This window comes from Culicoides brevitarsis, chromosome 2, assembly GCF_036172545.1.
Source record: "Culicoides brevitarsis isolate CSIRO-B50_1 chromosome 2, AGI_CSIRO_Cbre_v1, whole genome shotgun sequence".
In the NCBI taxonomy this organism is placed as follows: Eukaryota; Metazoa; Arthropoda; class Insecta; order Diptera; family Ceratopogonidae; genus Culicoides; species Culicoides brevitarsis.
In genome coordinates, this window is record NC_087086.1 from 5,705,504 (window position 1) to 5,726,496 (window position 20,993).

The following is a 20,993-nucleotide window of genomic DNA, read 5'->3' on the forward strand; positions in this document are numbered from 1 at the left end:
TTTGTAAAAATTTTGAGATTTTAGGTTAAATTTCACCTGTTTCAGTTGAATTTTTGTTGGTTAACATCAAAATTTGTCGTTTCAAGGCTAAATTTTCTTTTAATAATTCAGAATTTTCGCGCCTTAATCGTAAATTATCTTCTTCGAGTTGCTCTTGAAGCAATTTCACGCGTTGGCGATACCTTTTAGCTGCTTCTCTGTTACTGTCTGTCGGTTTGGGTGACTTGTTTTTAATTATTTTTAGCTTTTTCTCGTCTTTTATCTTTTCAACAATGACTGGCGAGAGATCTTTCAATATGAAAGCCTTTAATTTCGCTTTTGCACTACTTGAGGGTTTCGGTAAAATTGGTCTGATGACCTTGGAAACGTTAGAATTTGTCATTTTCAGCAATTTTCGGTTCTTGGGTCTCTCAGTTTTGGGTTTTTCCGAAGGTTTTTGATCTGTGGCTTTGTCTTTTAACAAGCTTGGATACTGTGGCGTGTTGAGTTCGTCTTCGGGAGTGAGTCCTTTCAAGGGTGCTGATGATAAAAATGTCACATCTTTGTTCTCAACTGCCTTGCGGAACGTTTCGTCAAAGGGATTTACGTGTTTTAGTTCTTCAAAGAGGCCAATTGCATCACAATTTCGCAGGAGACGATCCACAGTACGTGTTGGAGTGGGAGTTTTGGGTGTTGAGGACTTGTCAGCTACGGAAAAAATCATAAATTATTAAAATTTTGATGAAAAAATAATTTTTTACAAAATTCGGTGCCGCTTCCTTTGTTCGGAAGTTTTAATTGAGTCAAACTGTGTCGTTTTACTTGACTAACGCCCGCTTCAGAGCCAGATTTTTCCGATTTTTTGTGATTTTCCATGGTTTTTTGTTGATAAACATTGAGGATTTTGGATAATTTCACATTTCACAATGGGTTAAAGTTGCGTGAATGACATCTGTGGAACCGCTGTTCATCAGAAGTAAACAAAAAAGGTTGGGGACTGACGTGTTTTTCGCATTCTTAATCCATTTTCGAACAAAAGAGCGATTCTTAAGCCGGAAATACTGAAAAAAAATATTTGTTTCTTCGTTTTTAGTGTTAAAAAGGTAAAAATTTCAAAAATTTAATTGAAAATTTCAAAATTTTTACCAATTTTCTCTCTTTTTAGTACAAATATGGTGCTTCTGAGGTCCCTTTGCCTCATCTTACTAATTTGCATCTTCCACAAAACGCATGCAGCTGCAGCCCAAAGTCATCATCACGCCCAAAAACACAAGGAGCGTCTTCAGGATGGGGCAACGCACGCCCATCTCGACAAATCTTCGCACGAACACGACACGGAATTCGATCACGAAGCCATTTTAGGCTCGGTAAAGGAAGCGGAGGAGTTTCACGACCTTTCGCCCGAAGAAAGTAAGAAGCGTCTTGCAGTTCTCGTCACGAAAATGGATTTAAACAAAGATCGGTTCGTGGATCGGCACGAATTGAAAGCCTGGATTTTGCGTTCTTTCAAGAGTTTGGCAGCTGAGGAGGCAACGGATCGATTTGAGGATTGCGACGAAGACGGAGATCACAAAGTTACGTGGGCCGAATACATTAAAGACACCTTTGGCATGGAAAGTGACGAGGAAATGCGCAACGAAATCGATGAACAGGACAAAATGGTGCAAGATGACAGGGAATTGTTCAAAGCAGCGGACAAAGACGGCGACGGCGTTTTAATTATTGACGAATTTATTCGCTTTAATAATCCGGAGGAACATCCGGAAATGCTGCCGATTGTGCTGCGACAAACTTTGGCGGACAAAGACATGAATGGCGACGAAAAAATTGACTTCCAAGAGTTTGTAGGAGATTCAGCGAGAGATAAGGACAAGGAATATCTCGTCACGGAAAAGGACAAATTTGACAACGATTTCGATAAAAATCACGATGGCTTTCTCACGGGAAATGAAATTTTATCTTGGATGTTGCCCAGTAATGAGTAAGTCTCATTTTTCGTAAAATTTTGAAAAAAAAAATTAAATTTTTTAAATTTTTAAATTTTTAGTGAAGTAGCAAACGAAGAAGTTGATCATTTATTCGCTGCATCAGATGACGACCATGACGATCGTTTGTCTTACGATGAAATTGTCAATAATTACGACATCTTTGTGGGTTCAGAAGCTACCGATTATGGAGATCATTTGCAAAATATTGAACACTTCAGGGATGAATTGTAAAAAAAAAATTTTTTTTTGAACTCGAACCAAATTTTAGTGTGAGATTTTGACAGATTCTCGAATCTGAAGCTCAAATTTTACTTATTTTGAGTAGTTTTTAGTTAATTTTAAGGGAGCAGTGCGTTGAATGATTTTGACAGTTCAAATTTTGAAGTTTTTTTGAAGTTTAATTTCAAACTTTTTAAAAAATGAAAATTTTGAAGTTTTTTAAAAATTTCGAACAAAATAATCGAACAAATACTTTAAAGTTATGATAAATGAAAGAAACTTCAGTTGTCATTTTTGACAGATGTCAAAATTTTTGTTTAAACTTCAAAAAAAAAATTAAATTTTGAATCTTAAATAAGCTGAAATTTTAGTTTTATATTTCATAGAGGCAAAAATTGTCGAAAAATCTTTCAAATAGTGACATTTGAAAAAAAAAATTTTTTTGACAGCTGTCAGTTTTTTTTACAAATTTATTTTTTTTAAACTTCTATAAGAACATAAAAATTGACTTTTTATTTGAAAATTACAGAAAATGTCAAAAAATTAAATTTTAATTCAAAAAAATATTTGACATCTGTCAAAATTTTTAATTATTTTTGACAGCTGTCAAAATTTTTTTAACTTTTTTAAATCTTCAATTTTAACCCTTTGCTTCACTCGAAAATTTCTTAAATTTATTTTTGCCAAAAAATAACCCTTTGCTTCACTAATATGCGTTATCTTGCCAAAATATAATATTTACAAAAAGTATTAAAATTAATCCGTTAAAAAAAAAATTTTTTTCACATCTGTCAAAAAAAATTTGAACTGTCAAAATCATTTTTTGAACTTACCCATCAATAATTAATTTATCCAATTCTCATATTTAATCTCATTAATTTTATTTAATTTTATTCGTTCAAACATGATGCCATTTTAAGATGTTTTTAGGTTTTTTTTATAAAAAATAAATAAATGTAACTTTGAATGTACCTTAAAAAAAGCCAAACCACAGAAATTTAATTCAATTAATATTTTTTTTTGAGTTTCAAGAACCCATTTGTCACTAAAAATATTTAAAAAATTACTTTTTTCGCGATTTAAGACGACTATACAGCTCTCGATTCGTGTTTGGCGTCTCAAAAACTTCATCTTCTTCGGTTTCGGTGTATCGCGAAATGAGCGGCGTGTGTTCCGAGGCAACTTGAAGGCGTTCGTGCAACGTTGCGACACCAAGAGCGACTCTTTGCTCCCGCAAAAGTTTTTCTTTTTCAAGCATTTTGTCCCAAATGTTGCCGTAACGGTTGAAGGCATAAAGTAAACACGTGACTAAAATTATCGCGAGACAAAAGGCGATCGCATCTTGTGGCGCGATAAGAAGTCGTTTAACAGCTTGGATGTACTCAAAGTCCTTTGCCAAGTAATATGGTTGCTCGATGATGTTGTTCAAATGCCCGTTCGTGAAGAAAGCGACGGAAAACATGAAGAGAAATCCGCCGAGAATGATGCTGACTTGAGTTTCGGTTTGATGACGCGCCGCAAGGATGATCGCCGCAAGCAACGTGAAGAGCACGAGGAAGATATATTGATATTCGACGAGATTAAAGGAGAAATTGGCAACAAAAAAGAGTGTCAGTGACGAAATGTAGCATAACCAAAAGGAAGTCAGGTAATGCGAAACCTTCGGAAAGTGAAGATTTATCAAATAATTGCTTCCGGTGAGGACAAGCGAGCTAAAAATCACGATGAACGCCTTCCAATTCATCTCCATGTTGATAAAAAGTGTCAAAAACACTCCGAGCGCCAAGCCAGTTCCCATTCCGACGCAAAGATCATTCACGATATCCGGCAACATGATGCGTGTCATCAAAAAAATCGAAATTCCGACTAAAACAACGTAAAAACCCAAATTCAAGGGATCTTCGTTCAAGCAATCGCCTTTCCAGATATGAACGTTGCACGAATACGTGACGGCAGGAATGTACACGGAGCGTCCTCCGTAATCCAAGGCTATTGTTTGCACGACAATCGCTGTTCCTTTGATCTTTGCGAACAAACTAACCGTTTCATTACCTGAAAAAAATGGAAAAAAGTGAATTTTTGAGGTTAGAATTTTAATTTTTTTACCTTCTTGAAATGCCAAATCGTTTTTTCTGCCATTTTTTCGTGCTCCATCAGCTGTTAGCATGTCCTTGATCCCCTCAAAGTACGTATGGGAGCTTAAGTCACCAACTCTCAAATACCGAAAACGCGTTTCGTATGAAATTTGATCATTTTCCGTGGCTGATTGGGCAGCGGGCGTTGAAATTTTCACAATATCTGAATTTTCTCGCAAGCCAGAGATTTGTAAAGCTGGTCCATGGGTTGAACTTCCGCCAGGTAAGGGAGCTGTTGTTCCGTTCATCGTCACGAGAGCAATTGCCGCCTCGACTTTGACGAAATTGTTTGGATTCGAGAGCACAAATTCGCCATCTCCGTTGACAATGAAACCGATATTTGTTCCATTCAGGATTTTTTGTTGTCCCGGATTTTCCAAACCGACAGAGTATAGATGAGAATGAACTTCTAAAAGGCCGAAAACGCGTTGCGGCAAGTTGCGGATGATGATTTTGTGTGAAGTTAAGTTCTCCAGTTCGTAAATTTGGAAAAAGTTCAAGTCGTTGAGGGCTAATTTGTCGGGCAGTTCGATGAGAATTGTTTGGGTTTGGTTAGCCCAAGCGAAGGATTGCGTTAAAAAATGTAAAATTAGGAAGAAATAAAGAAGAGACATGGTTTAATTTTAGAGAAAAAAATTAAAAGATGGATATGGCGTCGCGGAAGCAGATGAAGCGATGAAAAATCGATGCGGAAATGGAGAAAGGTAAGAAAAGATCCCTGTCAGATTTTTAAAAAATTAAATTTAATTAAAATAAAAACAAAATTTAATTAAAATTAAAATACAATTTAATTAAAAATAATTTAAATTTAATTAAAAAAAAATTAAATAAAATGTTTGAAATTTTGAAATAAATTTCTAATTTTTTAATACGAAATATTTAATTATTAAATTAAATTTTTGAAATAAAAAAATTAGACCCGAAAAAACTATTTTTCATTTATAATTTATAAAAAATTGTTGAGTTTCTCAAAATTTTTGAAAAAAGGATTGAATTTTTTAAAAACTAAATTAAATTAAAATTAAACTAAAAAAAAATTAAATTAAATTAATTTCAAAATTTTATGAATAGTCTCCAGAGTGTTTTTCGAAATTATTTTATAATTTAATTAATTTTTTTTTATTTATTTATTTTAATTTTAATTTTTTTATTGGGTATTTTTTTAATTTTCGAAATTATTTTTAATATTTTTTTTTAATTAATTATTTTGTTAAATTTTTATTTTTTTTTATTTAATAAAAATTTAAAGCTTTGATTGAATTTTTGTTTTAAACAAAGCAAAATCGTACAAAAAAGAAAATAATTAATTTAGTTAAATTTTTTTGTTGCAAAATTCATCTGAATTGTACTATTAAAAGAATTAAATAATATTATGATTAAAATTAATTAATTAATTAATAAAAATTTAAAAAAAATAATTAGGTAATTAAAAAAATAAAAGTTGTGTTTTAAAAATAATAAATCTCATAAAATCTCGTAAAAATTATTTTAAAATAATTAAAATATATAAAAAAATAATTTCAACGAAAAATTGAAAATGCTTCCATTATCTTCCATGATTTCCAATATCGCTTCCATTATTCCAGGCTGGATGCCTGTTTCTATACACATACACGGTACGTTGTCGGAAATTATTTTTTTTGCATTGGGATTTGTCGGAAATTATTTTTTGTGCATTGGGACTGAGTGCCGTGAGTGCCATGAGTTACCGTGAGTTACTATGAGTGACCAATCAGCTGTTCCGAGACGAATGAAATTGATAAATCTCGAATTAGTCGAGATACTTTATCAATTTCATTCGTCTCTATCTTTTCAAAATAGATGTTACTTTAGTAGAGAACGGTGTTTCGTGCTGGACTCACGTGTTTTTGTTATGTTTTTCATCTGATTATTTATATTTTTGTCGTATTACGTGTCGTAGATATTGATCCGCAAAGAATAAAAATAAATAAAAAAATTAAAGAAAAATTGAAGAAAAATCCTAAAGAAAAATTGAAGAATAAAAAGAATATTTTACAAAAAAAAATTAAAATTTATTTTAAAAAAACATGAAATAAAATATTTTTTTAAATAACAAAAAAAAATGATACTGATGACAAGTGAATAAATATTAAATAAAATTATTAAAAAAAAAAATTATGAAATAAAAAATTTTAAAGTGCAAAAAAAAATATTTACCTGAAAAAAAATTAAAGTACAATAAATATTGCAACAACAACAACAACAAAAAGTAACACTCAAGTGTATTTTAAGCAAAATTTATCTCTTTCAAGAAGAATGATAAAAATAAATATAATAATTAAACAACAAAATGATAAGAAAATGATGAACGAGTGTTAGTTCTTACCTGATTTTGTCATTTTGATGCATGATTTCGCAGACTTTTGACAAAAATGAGCAAGTAATGGTCTCGATCATACACAAAAAAAAATTAATTTAAAAAAAATCTCATCAGCTGATAAATAATGTGCTAAATAAAAAAAACAACAACAAAAATGAGATTATTTTGTAAAATTATGAAATCTCGAAAAATTCTGACATACAAGTGAAAAAATCAAAAAATTATGAAAAATTCTATGAAATTAAAAAATAAGATAATTGATAAGAAAATTTAAGAAACAAAAAAAAAATTAGTGAAAAAAATGACTGACGAGTGTCAATCTACGAGTAAAGAGCCGTCGGAGGCATCAGATCCCGTCAAAATGGATAAAAACCTATCGAATAAATTAAAATCTGCAAAAGCCGACATGAAAGATTTTTCGGTTAACACGAAATGTGAGGATGCCGGAAGTTGCGTGACGCTCGAAAGTATCCTGAAGTCGTTTAATAATCCGATCAGCGAGGAACAGGCATGGGCAATTTTGTACCAAAGTCTCAAAATGTACCGAGATTTTTTGTGCCAAGATGGTTTCACGCGTAACCGTTTTCACAATTTGCTCGTACCTGCGGCGCCGACAAACCTTAATCTCCACAAAGACGGATCCGTTCATTTTAGCTTCAAGAATGGAGGTAAGTGTCATTGTTCAAATTAATTATTTTTTTTTTTGGGTTTTTTTTTTGACCGCAGTCGTAGGTAAATATCCGAAGAAATGCCATCGATCGAGACAGTAGTCGCCATTGCGGGAACAATAGAGAACAAAAAAAGCGTAGAATCAACAGAGTGCGAAGAAAAAAGTTGCTGAACCGTAAAAAGTTCAACCGTGTCTCTCTCTTTCTCGTATTTCTCCGTGATTTGCATGAAAAAAATTGTCTGTGCAACACATTTCCCATCAAACCATAACAAGACTACTGAATTTTTAATGCAACTACTGTGACATGACTTCCTATGCAGGCTCGTTGGTGTGTGGAAATTGCGTCGATTCTGTCGAAAGAGACCCATTTTTGACCTTTTCTTGCAAAATTTCAATTTAAAAATGGAAATTACGAGACATAACGAGAGGTGTGTTGTCCAATTCTCATAAAATTCTTGTCTTTTTGCATTAATTATGCTTCGACGATCGGCAGGAAATCGCATTTCTTCGAGCCTCACCTAAAAAAAAAAAATTAAAAAATTTAATCGATTTTCTTCGCTTTGCTTCTGGCAGAGTCGTCGTTCAGTACACAAAACCGTAATTAACTTGGAAAAATTATCCACGCCACATCATCATCAACATCAGCGAAGCTTCGGTCTTCAAGTCGAGGCGGTTTTTGTGCTTTATGGCTAATCGTCGTCGTGTCAAATGATAAAAAACGCAAACAAATTTTTTATCGCGTGCATGTTTGTTTGTGGCTTAAAACGAAAATCCATCAAATAAAAACGATTTGAATACGAATGAACGTCCTTGCCAAGGCTGATGACGACACGTTATTATTACATGTGGTGTGTAATTAGAAGTGATGACGAGTGAAAGAGACTCACATGCGCAGTTTTGTACTGTGTTAGTGTGTCAATGGATTGTTTTTGCCGGCTTTATTGTCATTATTGAGAAAATTAACAAATTTTTATTTGCCGGTAGATTTTTAATTTTTAAGAAAAAAAAAAAATTTTTTTAGAAATTTTTAATTTAAAATAAATTTAATATTTTAAGAAATTTAATATTTTTTTTGAGCTAATTTAATTTTTTTTTAAATCTCATTTTTTTTATTAAATTTGATAAATAGAAATTTTGATTATTTTTTTTAATTAATCAAAATAATTTAAAAAAAAAATATTTTAAAAAATGATTAAACTTAAAATTTCAAAAATATTCAAAAAATAACAAATAATTAAATAAAATTAAATAAAAAAATAAAATCTTAAAGATATTAAAGAAATTTTGTGGTAAAAATTTTATTTTTTTTCAATTAAAATTAACAAAATGTAAATCATCAAAATATTGAAAACCTAATTTTTCTTTTTACATAATTTATATTGTATTCTAAAAAAAATATTGCTTCTAATTTTGAATTACTTAATTTTTTTTCAATCATTATTTAAAATCAATTATTATTAAAAAAAAAATATTAATTAAAATTATCAATAATTTTAAAATTAAAAAATTATTGAAAAAAAAAATTTAAAATAATTAATTTTGTTTTAAATTTATTTATTTAATTTTTAAAAAAATATCAAATGAAAAAAAATCAAAATATTAAGATAATTGATAAATTATTTTTTTTATTATTTTATTTTATTATTTTTTTTATTTTTATTTTTAATTTATTTATTATATTTATTATTTATTTTTTTTATTTTTTATTTACAATTAAATTGAATAATTTAAATTAATTTAGAAATTAATTTTGCAATATAAATTTGGAAGTTAAAAAAAAAATAAATTTTTAACATTTTATCTAAACTTTTGAAAAAATATTTTTTTTTAAAGTTAGAATATTTTTTCTTTATTTTCTATAATTTTTTTATTTCTGAAAAATTTTTATATTTTTTTAAATTTAAACCAAAAATTCTTTTATAAAATTTTTCTTTCTTTGAATATTCATTCAAACCTTCATTAAAATTTATCACAAATTCCTTCATGTCTTATCACCCAATTTCGTGTCAGGCAATAAATATTCTTTTTTTTTCTTCTAATTTTTTTCTGTAATCTTGACACAAAACAAGTGAAGTTTTCAAGAGAAAAAACTCCTCTTCACTACTGACCTAATTTATGAACGATAAATTTTCTTTTTGGACGACGCGACATTTGAACGGAGCATGTTAGTCTGACGCCAACGTTAAACATGATTAGCTTAGACCAGACTGCATCGAGAGAGAGAAACAGAGATTAAGGGCGGATTAATAAATAAACAAATAAACATCGCACACACAGAAAATAAAAACAAATAAAAAAATATTTTAACACCTCTCATCATCGCGCTTTTTAACGCAGAACAAAATTTTTTTATACGATATTTTCATTTAAATTTATTAACACTCTTCTTCCCATGCACGTCACATTTCTAACAACAAATGCAACAATTTATCTCAAATAACATCATAATATTATCCACGACGACGACGGCGTTGATGACGACTTGAATGCCCGGCAGCAATTCCATTCATAAAATTGTAAAGAAGAGAAAAAAAATCTCCGAGTGAAATGAAAATTTTTTCGTATTTTATGAAATTCATAAATTTCTTGCACCGCGAGCTGCAACTATAAATAGTTGTTGTTTGTCGTAAATTGCTGTCTTCGCATCGAAGCTGCACCACGTTCACATTTAATTTCTTTTATTGATTCATTATGATAATTTTTCCCGTGTACAATTGCGTCTTCTTTCATCTCGTTGCTTGCGAAAAAGAAACATTATTTTAGTGGGTTTTTAGGACATAAGTACAAATAATGTAACGCTCTTGCGAAAAAAAGCAACATAAAAATTTATGTATATTGAATTGTTGTTCGATTCGAACGAAAGTATTTTATCGTCGTGACATTTAAAATGCTGCACACGAGAAAAAGAAATGTGTGCGCACACACATTTTACGTGATTTATCTCTTATGGGCAAGCGAACGTTTATAACGACAAGACACACCAAGTGCAATGTTGTTGCATTTTTTTCATGCAGTTTGTGGAATTTTTATGCTTTTGATGTCTGTCTGTTTTAATTTAAAAAATAAAAAAAAAAATATAAAATTTTCAAAAAACCAAAGATATTTTTTAACTAAAAAATTTTTTTTTAAATTCTTAAAATTTATTTATTTTAAAAATTAAAATTAATTTAAAATAAATTTTATTTTTTTTAATTAATTAATTATTAATTAATTAATTAATTATTAATTAATTAATTAATTTTTTTTATTTAAAAAATGCAATTTTTTATATTTTTTTATTTTAAAAAATTTAATATAAAAAAAAATTTTTTTCTTATTAATTTTAATTTGATAAATTATAATTTTTAATATAAAAATTTAAATTATTTGAAATTATAAATTTTTCTTCTTATTAATAAATTGAATTTAATTTTTATTTATTTTAAAAATATTTTTGAAAATTTTCATATAAAAATTATTTTTAAAATTTTTTTTATTACTCAATGAATTAAGAGTTAATTTTAATTTTTTTTTAAATAATACTTAATACAATATTATTTTTTTTCAATCGATATTTGAAAATGAAAATAATTTAATAGAAAATTAAGTAGAAAATTTAAAAAAAATCAAAGATATTTTTAAATTAAACAAAAATTAATTTTAGAAATTTTAAAATATAAATAAATTTTAATTAATTTGTTTTAAAATTAAATTAAATTTAAAATTATTAGGTAATTATTTTTTTTTTTAATTTTCGTATTAAATTAATCTTTAAAGTTTTTTTCTTATTTATTATAAAATTTTTAATATTATTAATTTTTATTATTATTGACTAAATTTTAATTAAAAATTTTAAAAAATGCGCTCAAATTTAAAATTTCACAATAAATTCTTAAAATTCCTTTAAATGAAAATCAATATCACGTCAATAGGACGTCTGTGCAAAAAAACTCACAAAACTGCTGAAATACGATGCCCAACCTCGCCAAAGAAAAAAATCGCTCGCAAAGAAAAAATAAGGCAGGAAAGAGGTGACGTTTAAATAAATGGGATTTAACTGCTGCTGCGATACAGTTACAAGGCACATACGCGATGCACGAACAACGAAATAAGTGATCCAGATAAATAATGTGAACACACATTTCACTTGTTGCTCGAAAAATTGAAAAATTCACCGGTTCACTTTTGCCGTGTGCAACAGAAACGTGCTTCCCGAATTTTATTTAATTTTCTCTTTTCGTTAACATCATCAAACATTCTTTTGGATTGCGACAGCGAGATGACGACGTCGAATGAACGAAAAACAAGCAAAACGCATCGTGTTCCCCATTAAAAGTAGTTTTATTTAATAACTACTGAAAAAAAGTTTACTTTCATTTTCAACGATACTTGACTTGTAAATTTTTGTCCAACAACCAAAAACTATAATTTTATTCATTTTTTGTTGGTTTTGACTTCTTCTTCTTCTTCGTTCGTTCGTCATGTTTCTTTTTCTTTCTTTTCGCTGACGATGATGTTTGGTCAGTAATTGAAAAAATGTCACCTTTTGTCATTTTAATTTGCGGTATTCATTGTAGTCGCGACATGTTGCAGATCGACAGACGAAACATCAAGCAGGGTGAAAGAAAGAAATTCGATGATATAATATTTGCTGAAATTATTTTTTTTTTGCGTTGTTTGTTGTGACATGCTGTTGATGTTTGTTGAAATGTGAAAGGTTAGCGGTGATTTTTTCGGATGATTTGCAGATCGTCGTTGTCGGAGGTTAATCAGCTTATTGAGCTTGCGGGTCAAATTTGATGTTTTTTTTAGCAGGATGTGATTTGGGATTACATTTTTTTTTTTTTGAAGAAATTTGTTCAGTGACGGATTTGAGTTATTTTAAATGCTTGGTTTGAATTAATTGAAATAATTTGATTTTTTATAGAATTTTGAAAATTCTACAAATCTAAAAAAAAAATTAATAAAAATAAGAAAAAATAAATAAAAATTAATTTTAAAAAAATAAAAAAAATCCAAAAATACTTTTAAAAAATTAAAAAAACAATTAAATAAATTAATTAAATTAAATAATTTAATGAAAATAAAAAAAAAAAAATAAAAAAAAAAAATTAAAAAAAAATATAAAAAAATTAATTAAATAAATTTATTAAATTAAATTTAATAAAAAATTAATTAAATTAAATTAAAATAAAAATTCTTACCTCTTTTTGACTACTTCCGCCTTTTTTAAATTATTTTATGCCCCTCACTAATCGCATCACTGATCACTTTTTTTTTCTCCGTAAACACTTCTCACTGCAATAAAAAAAATAATCAAATAAAAAAACATAATTAGCACCAGCTTATGTCACGTTATGTCGTTTCCCTTTGATAACCAACCGAATCAAATCAATATTTACTTTGAAAAAAAAAACAAAAAAAAATTTAATCGCGCCAACAATTTCACAGCCTTCAAAAAATCATTCTCAATTAATTAATGTCAACCACAACATTAAATCGATCTATGAGCAAGAGCATGACATGGTCAATTTTTTTGTTGTGTAGTTGTCTTTATCTTTTTACACAAAACAAAAACAAGATATCTCCATTCCATTCCGAGATTGAACAACATGACCGCGTTAAAGAAGACAAGCAATAATCTTTATTTTTATAATAATTACCGAAAATGCGATAGAAGAAAATAATCCGTTAGTAATATGATTTTTTTGTTATAAGTTCCTCAAGAAATAATAAACAAACGAAAAAAATGATGCTAATGTGAGGTTAATGTTGACATTTGTCAAAAAGATCCGTTATAATTGCTTTGCGACGCTTTAATTGGATTTTAAATGCGGAGGTTCTTAATGAAATTATGATTGATGACAAAAAATAACTTTTTTTTTTGCTTCTCGGTACTGATAAGAAAATTCACATATTTCTTTTATCAGTATTTTTTTATTATTTTTTAATCGGAATTAGAATTTTTGCCAATTTAACTTCCTTTGAATATTAAAAAAAATATATTTGTTTGTTTTGTGAATTTTTTATAATATTTTTTAATTTAAAAATTATTTTTATTTTTAATTTATTATTTTATTTAATTAAATTTTATTTTTTTAATTAAATTTTAAAATATTTCAAAATTTATTTTTTATAAAAATTTATTTTTTCTACATTAATTTAATTTTTTTCATTAATTTATTTTTAATTTTAAAAAAAAAAATTTAAAAAAAATAAATTAAATAAAAAATTAAATTAAAATAAAATAATTAAAATAATTTTAAAATAATTGAAAATAATTAAAAAAAAAATTTTTAATTATTTTTTTTTAATTTAATATTTTTTTCTAATTTTTAAAAATTAATTAAAAATAAAATTATTTAAAAATTTAAACAAAAAATTAAAATAGTAAACCATGAAAATAAAATATTTTTTTTATGCAAAAAAAAAAAAACACTTTACAAGGCAATTTTTGTAATAATTAATCAAGCAGTTGAAAAAATCAGCAAAAATTTATTGTTTTATTAAAAATTCACAGGAAATGACAGTTTAAGATTTTACACTTCAACACTTTTTCTGAGGGTTATCATTTTCGATGATTAGGCAGATTCACTTTTAATATTTAATTCACTGTCTTCCGAGCAGAAATTTTAATTTTTTTTTGTGTTTCTTCCTAATTCCTCATATTCATTAACTCGTGTATTTTTTCTGTGTAAACAAACAATTTTGTTGTTTTTAATATTTTTTATTTTATTTTTTCGCAAAATTATGTAAATTATTTTCATTTGAAATTATCACGCGAAAGAAATTTCTTTTTCGGTAACTAATATCGTCGCTTAACATTTTTTTTGTGACTAATGCATATTTATTTAAACATGTTTCTCTTCGTGTCGTCGCTTCTTCTTCTTCATTAAAACTAAATATTTTAACAACATTAACGAAAAAGCAGCAAATTTGAATAAATAACCGGTCCATTTGGCATCATAAATATCATTTGTCGACCAACAAGCGTGGTTGATGCGCGAAAAATGTGTGAGTGCTCAGCACATGCCGCGATGTCTGCCGCTGTTTCCTTCTTTTTTTTTTGAGAAGAAAACGACGATCAGAAATCATCATCATCATTAACGGACTGCTATTTTGCGGAAAGTGCTGATTGGCAAATCCACATGTCGATATTTCATTCCTTCTTGCTGCTGTTGCTGCTGCGATTAACTTTCGAAACAAATTTTCGATAAATATTTTATACTTTATGCATATTAAAATATTCTCTCTCTCTTCATTTCTCTCCATTTCGTCGCATTTCATTTGCGAAAAAAATGAAAAATATTTATTTGTGATTATCGAAGAGATCACCTGGATGCCCGTTGTTTTACTTAAATGGCAATTTTTACCTTTTAAAGCAATAAAAAACATAACGGATTGCTCAGTTGAGGAACGAAGAAAAAAAAAACGAAAGAGACAGAAAGAAATAATTTTCGATCTAAATCGCACAATATTCGAAAGCAAAAGTGTAATTTCGTTATTTTTTTTTAAATTATCGTCGAAATCTTTTGTAAATAATATTCTTTTGGCATGTCATCGAAGCTGCAGGCAAAAAAACGTTAAAACTGCTCCCGGATTCCGAAGGTACCAAATTGAGACCAAATCTCACTTTCAATTATTATTATGATTACAAAATAACGTACTGCGCGATACGACGAGATACGCGAAACGAAACCATGTCTGCTGATAATAGCCGTTGTTGTTGCTGTAAATAACAACAGATTAATAACAGCAACCACAACAATAAAAAATTTCATTTTCTTGCTGCAATCTGGTTCTTTTTCGACTTGCCATCGAGTGCTGGCTGCCTGCTTGGGTTTTGTGTCAACGAGGTGTAAGTAGTAATGCAACGAGGTAAAAAGGTAAATGGCAAAAGTTTTCGTGATATTGACAACTGATGTTTCAGACGAACTTACAGATGACTTTTAAATTTTTCTTGGATCGTGTAAGTTTGAAATTTTAATAATTTTGAGTATTTTTTTAATATTTTTATTTGTTAAATTAAATGTGTTAAATCAACCCTCAAAAAAGTATAAAAATTACCTGAAGGATTGACCTGTGACAAGATTCATCATTTTTTGGAAGTACGGAAGGAAGAAGAAGGCAAATGCTATGAATAAAATGTTAAAAGACATTAGAGGAGTAAAGAAAATTATTTAGAGTTGAGCTTCTTTCAGAAATGATACAAAGTATTACGAAATTTCACCATGTACTTCAAAAACGAGTTAATGCTGAACCTTCACAGAGCTCAGAACGTTAAAAACAAAATTGAAGTTTTAATTAAGCAGCCATTCGCGCAAAAGGATTCAAAGCCATTACAAATGCTGACCCGCAAGAGAACGATGGTACTACTATCGGCAGAGTCTGTTACTTAAATTCTGCGTTCCTTAATGGACTACTGACAATTTAGTTGAATATTTTGCACTACTTATTCGTCTTTTTACTTTAGATGTACTTAACATTAAAGCTACCTTCTTACATTAAGATTCATTTACGATCGGCTTTGGTCGATTTGAACATCAAGAGGACAACCTTGAACTTTTAACAAAAGTATCACAAATCAGGACAAAAATTGATTTGAATAAATTCATTATATTAAAAATTTTATCTCAACAAGGAATACCAACCTATCGATAAAAAAAAAATAAATTCGAACAAATTGAATTTTTTTGATAAAAATTAAACACAAAGATGTACAATAACAAAATTTATCGAAAACAGAATATAATTTAGCTCAGTAGAGCAAAACTCTTTATCAATTATAAATTTGCAATTTCGTAAGTTCGTTGAAAACATCAGTACCAATCACATTTTAAAGCGACACTTGAACGATACTCTCGCTAATTGTTTTTTCTTGTAAGTAGGTGCCTTCTCGATGTTTTATTAATATTATCGCCTTTATATTGTTGTGTTTTTTTTTCTTTTCTTGTTATTATTATATTTTTATTATTTCACAAGCACAGAAATTTATATGGAACAGAAATTTTCGTGTGAAAAGATTATCATTTTCTCCGTGCTTTTTTTCATCAAGTATTGTACGCGCGCTAAAAAAAATTAAAAAAATTTCTTTTACTTTAATATAATTTTACAAGTCACTTCTTGTAGTTTCCAGCTATTTTTTGATACAGATGTCTGTCTTAATAATTACGCATCTGATCTTACCTACCTTGGTGACTTATGCAAGAAAGAAACAAGAAGAAGAAGAAGAAATGCATTTCTCTTTTTTTAAAGCAATTCAATTCAATGTTAGTTGACCACACTCACACTAAATTTTCATTCATCGAGCGTTTCTGTGGAAAGAAAAGAAAGAAAGAGAGAGATTCACTTATCTCTATTAATCATTCAAAACATCGCTCGTAAGCGAGCACATCTCAAGTTAAAACGCACGTTAATTAATTACGTGAAATTAAGATGCTTTTAAAATTGATAGCTCTTTCGTAGCAGCAGCTCCGTGTGCAAAGAGACGAAAGAAATGCTCTTTCTTCACATGCAATGCACGACATTCACACAGCTATAATTTGCCCTAAAGGCGTTTATTTGATGATGTTGTGCTATAGAAAGATTTTTATCGTCAGTCAGAGCGGAGTCGCTGTACATTACTGATACTGGATCATTTGCGAGATGCGAGAAATGCGTGATAAAATTGAAAGAAAGAGTGTTATGATCTTTTCCGGATCTACTCTGACATGCAAATTGATGATCATGATGACCTGAGCGGGTTCTAATAACTTTCTAATAAAAAAAAAATACTTAACTGTTCCTTGCAGCAAAAACAACCGTTTTAATTTAATTCATTAGTGCAAAAAGACAATTGAATGCAAGCAAAAAAAAACAACACAAGAAAAGAAACAGTTAAGTATCTGAAACAAAAAAAGCGGAAAAAAGAAGAGACCTGTCTTAACAACAGCTGAAAAAAAACTAAGCATCAGTAGCAATGTTCTCTTATTTTTACAACAAGAAAAAAAATTGTATGTCGTGAAAGATTTTTTGTTTGGATAAAATTCCAGCATTCTTTTTCTTTCTTTCTTGGTTGTTCTAAAAGTTTTTTTTTCTTCTCTAGTTTTTTGTTAGCTTTTTTACGTTGATAAAAAAATGTAATGAACGTAATTTATTGTTGTTTGTAGGTAATCATGAAGAAACTGCAGCCAAGTAAAGTAATTGTTTGTAACGTTTATTTTCTTACCACATTTTTTGATGATTTTTTTAAAGAATTTTTATTTTTGTCTGTCTGAAAAAAAATTATTCGAATTTTTCGAAGTTTTTTTTAAATATTTTTTTTTAAATAGGTTTGAAAATTAATTAAAAATTATAAAAAATTTCCTAAATATAATATTGAATTTTGACACAATCTAAAATTAAACTTTAAATTAATTTTATTTTTTTTTTATTTAATTTTATTTTAAAATATATTTTTTTATTTTGAAAAATATTAAGAAAATTTTAAGAAATTGATAATTTAAATAAAAAATAAATATGAAAAAATAAAAAAAAAATTAAAATAAAATAAAGTTAGTTAAAAAATAAACTTATAAGTAGTCTCAAAATTAATTTTCATATTTTAGAAATTTTTTTTTACAATTTTTAATTAATTTTAAATAAATAAAAAATATAAATATAAAAAAAAAATTCTTTAAAAATTTGAATAAAATTTAAATTTTTAACAAATTTAAAAAAAAATATTAAAATTTTAAGAAATTTAAAAAAAATGATTAAAATGCGCTTAAATTGTTTTATTTGCCTAAAAATTTTTTTTACAATTAAATAAAACAAAAAACGTTACAACATTTAATTGTGAACATTCATTTAATTTAATTTTGTTGCCATTTTTTCGCTCAAAAAAAAAAAATTACAAGATTTTCTTCTCGATAAAAGAAAATATCCAGAACAAAAATTTATTTAAAAAAAATTCACTTGACCGTCAGTAACCTTGACAATGGAATCTGACGCGCCACAAAACATGCGGAAAAAAAGTCGACACAACAATTCAAGTGAAGAAAAGTCACGTTAAACATGTTACGGTTACTTAATTTTGCATTTTATTTTAAGCTTTATTGTTCACTGATGTTTTTGTTATGATTATCAGTCGTTGTAGCTAAACCATTTTTGCTAATTCCATCGTCGTCGTTAAAACGGAAGTTGCTTGATTTTATGCAAAAAATGATGAACAACTAACGCGTATTTGGCTCAAAATCGATACAAACGCAATTTAATTCTTTGTCACAAAATGCTTCTTTGCCTTGATCCTCACAATGCGACACACAAGCGGGCGTTGGGGTCTCAGTCCAATCACAAATTGGCACTTTTGGGTGAATAAAATATTCTTCTTCGGAATTTTTTGTTGCTTGAATCAAACAAAATTTAAGAAAAAATATTAAAAATAAAATTTTAAAAAAATTTTTCATTATGAAGTTTAGTATTAGAGAACTCAAAATGTAATAAAACTCCGAATAAATTGTTAACTGAAGCAAAATGCAAAATTAAAAGCACAGAAAATCGCATTTTTCGCGTTGATAATCGAGAAAGCAAATCAATTTTATGCAGAATTGCGAAACATTTCTCGAATATTTAAAACTTAAATTTTTTTTTTGGAGCATTTTTAATAATTTTTTTTTAATGCTCGATGTTTTATGATGCGCAGATGCATTAAAGTACAAGAAAAACGTGGAAATGACGTGGAATCTCAATTGTTTTTTAATTTTATTTTTTTATTGTTTGATATAAAAAAAAATACGTTATTATCATTAATAGAGAGGAAAATTGTCGGAAACGTTATTTTATGATAAAAACTCATCAAATGCATTATCTCATCGTAATTGCTTGCAACGAGTCTCATTTCTTACATTTTTGTAGCGGTAATTTTTTTTTCAGAAGGAAGTTTTTATTAAAAAAAAATTTTTTTTTCTCTTCAAGACCCTCGAAAAAACAAAATTTGTAATAAAAAGTTATCTTTAAATAGAATCAAAATCGCGCAATACCTGTCGCTGTTGAAATAATTCATTTATTTGCATATTTGAGCGGACAACAACTTTAAATTAATAAATACGTGAATAAATGAAGTTTATTGTTCGATATCGTATTGAGAAATTAATTAAAAAAAATTTGAAAAGTAGTGCATTCGGTGCATGTTTTTTTTTGTTGTGTTCGTTTGTTGTTCGAATGTAGTTCATTATTAGGCTCAAGTGAGTTGTTAGTACTTACTTGTTAATGCCAATGGTCAACAATGCGCTTGCTTTGCGCACAATGGGTGTTTGTTTAGCAATCAGCCGAGGAATACTTGAGCAATGAGTAATGGTTTGTTATTGTTTTAACGAGGAGAAGGAGAAAGGGTTTTTTTGTGAGGTTAATTTTTTTGCATTAAATTTATTTAAATTTTTTTAAGGGAAGTTTTTTAGAATTTTAATTTAATTTTTGAATATTTATCAAAACTAAATCAAAATTTGAAGAAAAATTTTTTATTAAATAAATATTTTTTTAAAATTTTATTCAATATTAAATTTAATACATTTTTAAATTATTTTTTAAAATTAAATTATTTTCAAATAAAATTATTTTTAAATTAATTATAAATAATTATAAATTAATTATAATTATTTAATTTAATTTCTTATTAAATGTATTTTTATAAAAATTAAAAAAAAATTAAACATGTAAAAAAATAATTTTGTTAAATTTTTTTAAAAAAAATTATTATAATTTAATGGACTGTTTTTTTTAAATATTTGACAAAAATTTTTAAATGTTTGAAAAATCAAAAAAATTCAATTTTATTCTTTTTTTTTGAAATAAGAAAAAAATCGAAAAATTTTTATTCAAATTTAAAGTTTTCAAAAAATTTTTTAAAAGGAAGGTAAAATTTTTAAATTAAAATTAAAAAAAATTTTTTTAATTAATTTCTTAACAAAAATTTTTCATTTTAGCAATTTTTTTTATTATTTCTAATTTTTGTCTTAATTTTTTTCAAAAATTTATTTTTTTTAAAACTTTGCCTTCAAACGACAAATTTTTATTGAGAACATTCATCCCAAATATGGCTCACAAAACGAACAACTTTTAACCTTTAAACAAGAACAAGTTGCATGTCAAAGCTATTTTCATGCTCCCTTAACCCGATAAAAACAATTGCATTCTACTCTCAATGCAAATAAAAGTCAAAGACACCACCCATTTTCAATGATAAATATTTTTGCATTAAAATTCATTTGCAGCTCGAATAATTTACTCGCTCGACATCGACAGCGGTAAACAAACATTATCAGTCAAATATGCAAATAAAGTGCGGAATAAATTACACTTCAATTCAATTCCTTGTACTGCCATTGATATTGCACACCAAACACTCTCCTACACACTCGTATCTGATTAACTTGTTACAAATTTTTTTATTAACTTTTTTTTTCTTTTATTATTTTATTACAAACAAACATTAGCGAATAAATCACCGCACCGTGGCGGCAGGTTGCATATTTTAATTTTTTTTTTTGCAGTAATTTAATTTGAATAATTGAAAGTGAAGCACATTCATGAAATAAATTAAATCTAAGCAATCTTTGAAAAATATTTCTGTACTTTACCGTTTCTATGCACCACGCGCGTTCGAGTCAAAAGTATGCAACCTTCAAGTTTATCGGGCAAAATGCGCGAATGAGTAATGCAAAAAC

The 20,993-nt window shown here is 27.5% G+C and overlaps 4 protein-coding genes across 7 annotated transcripts in view; 2 read left to right on the top strand and 2 right to left on the bottom strand.

The window, feature by feature from the left end:
* Positions 1-25: 25 nt before the first annotated feature.
* On the bottom strand, positions 26-855 carry LOC134832739 (uncharacterized). The gene is made up of 2 exons (XM_063846870.1): positions 741-855; positions 26-687 (listed from the first exon to the last, which is right to left on the bottom strand). The coding sequence occupies exons 1-2, from the start codon at positions 853-855 to the stop codon at positions 26-28; spliced, it is 777 nt and encodes a 258-aa protein (XP_063702940.1).
* Positions 856-961: 106 nt separating this feature from the next.
* LOC134831045 (reticulocalbin-2) lies at positions 962-3,167 on the top strand. Of its 3 annotated transcripts, none has more exons than XM_063844681.1 (4): positions 962-1,082; positions 1,145-1,960; positions 2,027-2,194; positions 3,117-3,167. In XM_063844681.1, the coding sequence occupies exons 2-4, from the start codon at positions 1,152-1,154 to the stop codon at positions 3,127-3,129; spliced, it is 990 nt and encodes a 329-aa protein (XP_063700751.1). In that variant the 5' UTR covers positions 962-1,082; positions 1,145-1,151; the 3' UTR covers positions 3,130-3,167. The 3 variants fall into 3 exon arrangements, with proteins under 3 accessions (XP_063700751.1, XP_063700754.1, XP_063700753.1); XM_063844684.1 differs by having other exon boundaries at positions 2,027-2,236; positions 3,107-3,136; XM_063844683.1 differs by lacking the exon at positions 3,117-3,167 and having other exon boundaries at positions 2,027-2,369.
* LOC134831044 (uncharacterized) lies at positions 3,062-4,969 on the bottom strand. Its single transcript, XM_063844680.1, has 2 exons — positions 4,293-4,969; positions 3,062-4,238 (listed from the first exon to the last, which is right to left on the bottom strand). Exons 1-2 carry the CDS (start codon positions 4,933-4,935, stop codon positions 3,250-3,252), a joined length of 1,632 nt encoding a protein of 543 aa, XP_063700750.1. The 5' UTR covers positions 4,936-4,969; the 3' UTR covers positions 3,062-3,249.
* Positions 4,970-6,883: 1,914 nt separating this feature from the next.
* The window catches only part of LOC134829506 (protein spire), a 72,751-nt gene continuing 58,641 nt past the window's right edge, over positions 6,884-20,993 (top strand). For both annotated transcript variants that reach the window (XM_063842592.1, XM_063842593.1), the window contains exon 1: positions 6,884-7,330. In XM_063842592.1, the coding sequence (XP_063698662.1) occupies positions 6,964-7,330 (367 nt within the window). In that variant the 5' untranslated portion in view covers positions 6,884-6,963. The remainder of the gene's footprint in view (positions 7,331-20,993) is intronic.